The sequence below is a fragment of the Buceros rhinoceros genome, unplaced genomic scaffold (genome assembly GCF_000710305.1).
Source record: "Buceros rhinoceros silvestris isolate BGI_N320 unplaced genomic scaffold, ASM71030v1 scaffold12383, whole genome shotgun sequence".
In the NCBI taxonomy this organism is placed as follows: domain Eukaryota; kingdom Metazoa; phylum Chordata; class Aves; order Bucerotiformes; family Bucerotidae; genus Buceros; species Buceros rhinoceros.
Genome location: NW_010403059.1, coordinates 5,759 through 11,699, shown reverse-complemented (window position 1 = coordinate 11,699; position 5,941 = coordinate 5,759). Strand labels below are relative to the sequence as shown.

The window sequence follows — 5,941 nt, the reverse complement described above, 5'->3', positions numbered from 1 at the left end:
TCCCTTGAATGTCTGAGGGACATCCTGCTGCTCCTCCAGGGCTTGGGTGACAGCTGGACCATGGTGGTGTCCTCCTCTCTTGGCAGGCGTGTGGCAAGCATCACCCAGTCCAGTCAGAGTGAATCTCCGAGCTGTAGCCCCTTTGGGAAGAAGAAGAAGTGCAAAGATAAATACCTGGCCAAGCACAGCTCAAGTAAGTGTGAGCAGGGCAGTGAGCTCCATTCCCAGCCCTGGTTATTCCTCCTCCCTCTGGGCAGGAGCAGGTCTGTCCTCCGTGGGAGGCTGACCAAACGGCTCAGCTGTGTGGGCAGTGGGACCATGGGAAGATACCCTACAGCTGTCAGCTTTCTTGAATCCCTTCTCCAAAGTCCTCATACCCCTCAGGTGGCCACAGCTGCAGCACCCCCCACCCCCCCAGCTCTGTAGTGCACAAGGCTGGAGCTGCCTCCTACAGGAGCCAGGCACCAAACTACCACATTCTCTTGTGGTGACAATCTCTGGCACTCGTGGCCCTGAGCTCCTTGGGAAGTTAGGCTCCCAAGCCTCAAACTGCACATGCTGCCAAACAGAGGACACGTAGTGGCCTTGCTGCTGATGCTCAGCAATTAGGGAGCAGCCCTAGCTGCTCCCCAGCTGCCGAGCCACGTCCCTGGTGTCCCTAAGCCACCCATACAAATTAGCTACCACTGTGCTAGCAAAGGTGGGTGCCTAAGGACGTGCTGTCTGCTAGCCCAACCTGCAGATCCAACCAGTAACAAACAAGGCCATAAATCAGCAAGATAAAAGTTCCCCCAGCAACGAGCTCCCTGCAGTATCCTGCCACCTCCCGACCCAGCTCCCAGATCCTACTGTCCCAAGCAGAAATTTTGAGAGCAGCCCTGGTGTCCTTTGGTGGCTGCTGCTCCAGCTCCCCAGAACCCCCTCGACATCTCATGCACTGCTTGTTACTGAGGCTGCTGCCCTTTTCCCCAAGCAACCAAACAGGGCTGAGCTCCCAGCCCAGTCCTGATCACTCCCTCCATTCTGCCTGAGGACCTGGCCCTGGTCCGACACACAGAGTCCTGCTGCTGCAGCCAAGCCAGCTCCGATCACTCACTGTCTCATTTCTTCTCCATGCCAGTTTTTGACCAGCTGGATGTGGTTTCGTATGAGGAGGTGGTAAGGCTGCCTGCCTTCAAGAGGAAGACTCTGGTGCTCATCGGTAGGTCCTGACCCAGGCATCCTCTGCAGCACAGGGGCAGCTCTGATGGGTTCCAAGGGGAACCAGGACTTGACGGGGGCTGGGACAGTGCTGCCTTTCAAAACCTAGTAAGCTCTGGGGAGTATTTCTGCCTACAGCACTCACTAAGCAGGTTGACCTCCTCCATGCAGCATTGTGCATGGTCTGGCACCTGCACTGTGATGTTGAAGTAGAGTTAATTCACGAGTTTCCAGCTCCTAAGTAGCTTTATGGATAATTGTTATTAAAAGCAGCTCTGGTCTGCACAGCTGCACCAAGGCAAGCACTCCCACACTGTGAATGCTCAGAACTTGTCAGTGGACCCCACAAGCACAGGCAGCCCAGCTGTGCTGGCCTCTCAGCAGGCACCAGTCCCACCTCCAGCTGGAGATGCCACAGACCAGCTCAGAAAGCAGATCCTGGGCAAGACCTCAGGAGCTCTGCACCTTTTCTCAGACCCAGAGCTATGGAGGGGTACCAGGATCTCCTGCCAAACTCCAGCATCCATTCCTCTTTTTCTGCAGGGGCCAGCGGCGTGGGCCGTAGCCACATCAAGAACGCTCTGCTCAACAACAACCCAGAGAAGTTCATGTATCCACCCCCACGTAAGTACCCAGCCAAGGTAGAAGGCACAGAACACAATGCATTTCCTCTCACCTTCCTGAGCAAGGACTTTCTGACAGCAGAGGGGAGGTGGGGAGATGTTCCTCAAGCACCACACAGGGCACTCTAGGGCCTCCTTGCTTGCTGTCCCATGGACTAAACCTACCCATAGATGGCTGGACAGCTACTACTGCCCGCACTGCAGGGACACCTCATCATTCACATCCCAATGGCTCTCCTTGGTCTCAGTGAGTTCCCTACTTGTCCCAAGCAGGAAGGAGTTGAAATGGGATTAGCACAGCCTAGTCCTGAGGTACGCAGGTTCTCTATGCCCTAGCCCCATGCTCAAAAAGGAAAGGCAAGATGTCCAGGTCACCCAGAGCAGAGGCTGCCCACTCTGCTCTGTTCCCCAGTCTTTCTGGGGGCCAGAACTCACCACCTCTCTCCCTCTCCAGACACCACACGCCCCCAGAAGAAGAATGAGGTGGATGGGAAAGACTACTACTTTGTCTCCACCGAGGAGATGACCCGGGACATCTCAGCCAATGAGTTCCTGGAGTTTGGAAGCTACCAGGGAAACATGTTTGGAACCAAGTTTGAAACAGTGCACAAGATACACCAGCAGGACAAAGTCGCTATTTTGGACATTGAGCCGCAGGTAGGGAGCAGGGGAAGGGGCGGGCAGAGCAAGGCCTACCACAGACTGAACTGCCGGTGTGCTGGCTGTGACTGTCCCTGCCTTCCCCAGTGCACTGCCCACCCAGCCTTCCCAAAGCAAAAAGACAGCGAGTGCAGGAGTGGCATTTCCATTCCCAGGACACGAGTGCAGTGAGGTTATTCTCCATAACAGCACACACCTGTCTGTAGCAATAAGGCCAGGGCCAGGAAACTGTGGGAGCAGGGGTGCAGGGCCAGCACAGGGACCCTTTCTCCTCGACACCCAGCGTGTAGGTGCTGCTTTGCAAAGTGGCAGTTGCATCCAGTAGACAACCCAGAGCAGGGCTGGGTATGCCCTTACATCCTCTCCCATGAGGGAAAGGGAAGCCATGCTGGGACCCCTGCTGCAGCTTCATCCAGCTGCCTCCACATCACCCAACTACCCCAGGCTCAAGAGTCCACCCACAGCCCATGACCCCAGACTAGGGATGGCCCCTTTAGCCCACTACTGCGTCACAGGCACCATCACACCCTGGGTGGGGGTCAGCATGTGGGGTAGTGGGAGACAGCAGACAGCCACCCATGCTTGCTCCCACGCCAAGGGATGGCCGTGTTCTGTTAACTACCCCTCTCTCTCCACAGACCCTGAAGATCATCCGCACAGCTGAGCTCTCCCCGTTCATAGTCTTCATTGCCCCAACAGACAAGGCAGAGCAGGTGGGTGGCAGAGTACTGAGGCTGAGTCCCCCTCCAGCTGGGCTTGCCTGCCCACAGCAGGGGAGCAAGGAGCCTGCTGCAGCAACCCAGGGCTCTCTTCCTGCTCCACATCAGCTTCTTCCTGTCTGCACTGATTTTTGTGGTCCAGGATAGCAGGGCAACTTCCTCAGCCCAGGCCTGAGAAACACAAATTGGTGATTCCCACAGCCATAGACCCTCTCCCAGATTGAAACCCCCAGCAGCCATCATCCCTATGCAGCACAACCGGCTGCTAACCGGTCCACAGGGAGACTGGAAGCAACAGGACAACAGGGAAACCCACAGAGCTGTGCTCCTCCAGGACTCAAGGCCACCTCTCCCAAACAATTTAGAGTTCGTAAAGCTTAAGATACATATAGTTTGCAGGGAGAATATTTACACAGCCTTCAGAGCAAGCATTGCACAGGCATTTAAGAGGCACATTAACCTGCAGAGTATTGTAAAGCCAGATGCAGCAGGCAGCGAAAGGGGGGCAGGTGTCAAGGCAGAAAAGGTGATTAGGCAGCCTGCTGCCCCCACTTCCATGCCCCATCACCCACCACTGCCTCCAGACAGAGGAATTAACTCCTGCTGCAGTGGTCAGGGCCAGCCCTGCTGGTGCAGTCACTATATATAGCTAGATGCCAGTCAGTTAATTGCTTGCTAAAAGGGATGCAGCAGAGCAAAGTTTAATGAAGAACTTACATGACTTAGGAAAACTGCTTATTGCTCTCCCCTCTCCACCCCCAAAATCTGCCAGGCAATGCACAGCAGAGCTGTAGCGAGCACGGCACCCCAAGCTCACCTCCCCCACGGACACAGAAGCAGGGAGCTGGGGGCATTTCAAGCTCTGTAAAGGAAATATGTGGAAATTGGTCTGGACCTCACTGTTGAGTGCACAGCTGCCCATAAGGACACACTCCTGGGATGCTCCTGCTAGTTGGGGAGCTGTGCAGACTAGCCACACCGGCAGGAATGGGCAAGCAGTTTTGCTTTCACTATGCAGAAATTTAACTCCCAGCCAAAACCAGTAGAGGGAGGCTGGTACAGCTCTGCCAGCCACCACTGTTCTGGTCAAAAGCCAGTGAGGAAGCACCATCCTGCAGGGATCCTACCTTGAACCCTTGGTACACTGCACAGTGCAGTAACGAGCATCCTGCTGCTCAGTGCACCGTCTCCTCACAGGTTGCTGCCACTAAGAATTTTAAAGGTAAAACCAAGCAGATCTGGCCTCACTATAGTAGGAGTTAACTTGATGCTCCCAGCATTACATGGAAGTTCAGCAAAACCACCAGACACACAGTCCCAGAGATTGCTGTCAGACAAGCTGCAGGCATGCTCTGTCCTCCAAATCTTAGAAACTGAGTAGTTCTAGTGCTGGGATTTTATGTATTGGGGTAGGCTGTGAAATTCCTCTTCCACCCCTATCTCCTGAGCACTGTTCTGCTTTCTTACAGTCAGAGGCTTTGCAGCAGCTCCGGAAGGATTCAGAGAGCATTCGGAGCCGATACGCACACTACTTTGATCTCTCACTGGTCAACAACGGAGTGGAAGAAAGCCTCCAGCTGCTGCAGGAAGCCTTTGAGCAGGCCTGCAGCTCTCCACAGTGGGTGCCAGTCTCCTGGGTCTACTGAGAGGGCATGTGACCCCAGATGCTTCCCATCAACCGTCCTGCAGACATGGGGAGAAGCCTTGTCTTCAACTTCCCATGATCCACACACAGCCCAGAACAACTCCCTTCCTCTGCTGCTTCACAGACCTGGTATCAATTGGTTGATATGCACACAGGGTCTTCAGATCTCCACTCCCAGGGCTGCACAGGACAGGGGCTGCCCAGGGGATCAGCGCCTCCCATGGCACTGTAATGCAGTGCTACATTAATGGCTACAGCAGAGCCCAAGGCACCCCATTTGCTCAGAACACAGCTCCCTGCCTCTCCGGGCAAGAGAAAGCACAATCCTGCTGTAGCACCTGGCCAATCTTCTCTGCATCAGTCCCAAGAGAAGTGGTAGAGTATGGGCTTTCCAGGCAGATGTCCTGTGCCAGGGCAGGAGTACACACTGCAGCACAAACACCTGGAAAGCCTGGCTGGTTTGCAAGGCTTCAAGCAGGCTTCACACAGACCACACCAGAGCTTCTACATCCAAAGGTTTCCCCTCATAAATAGCAAAGAGCAGAAAAAGGCAGTATGGATTTGACAAAGGTGGCGTGGAATACGCCACCCCCAGGCAGGTCTCGCCTCACATTCTGAAATTGGGAGTTTTCTGATTCACCCTGTGCAACTGTAGCTGTAAAAAACCCACTCTATTTAAATTCTCACTATGCAGCTTGGATTGTTACCACCTAGCTGGGGAAGTCCCGCAGACCAAACCCCAGAAGGACATTTCAATGGGTAAATTAGATTCAGCCACAAGTATCTGTTGCATGCAATACAAAGTGTCTCTTTAAAGACCATCCAGGCGTGTTTTTCAGAGCCCAGAGTGTCTCTCACACTGTATGCAAACATAAAAGCCACCCACTCAAAGGGGTTCCTTCTTCTGCAGGAGATTACTGATACATAAGCCCCATCATGACCATATCCAGGAAGCATCATCACGACTCCTGTGCAAACCATAGCCATCATGTAGGTGAATCTCATTCGTGTTCAGCAGTCAGCTAGGGGAGAGGGGAAGGGGGTTAAAAAGTCTTGTGCGATTTTTCAAGGATGCCAAAAATACAATCTGTTGA

The 5,941-nt window shown here is 54.0% G+C and overlaps 1 protein-coding gene across 1 annotated transcript in view; it reads left to right on the top strand.

The window, feature by feature from the left end:
* MPP1 (membrane protein, palmitoylated 1, 55kDa) overlaps nucleotides 1-5,076 on the top strand; it is a 12,259-nt gene extending 7,183 nt beyond the window's left edge. The window contains exons 6-11 of the mRNA XM_010132863.1: nucleotides 87-193; nucleotides 1,121-1,201; nucleotides 1,744-1,824; nucleotides 2,278-2,480; nucleotides 3,122-3,196; nucleotides 4,672-5,076. Of these exons, the coding sequence (XP_010131165.1) occupies nucleotides 87-193; nucleotides 1,121-1,201; nucleotides 1,744-1,824; nucleotides 2,278-2,480; nucleotides 3,122-3,196; nucleotides 4,672-4,848 (724 nt within the window). The 3' untranslated portion in view covers nucleotides 4,849-5,076. The remainder of the gene's footprint in view (nucleotides 1-86; nucleotides 194-1,120; nucleotides 1,202-1,743; nucleotides 1,825-2,277; nucleotides 2,481-3,121; nucleotides 3,197-4,671) is intronic.
* The last annotated feature ends 865 nt before the right edge of the window (nucleotides 5,077-5,941 follow it).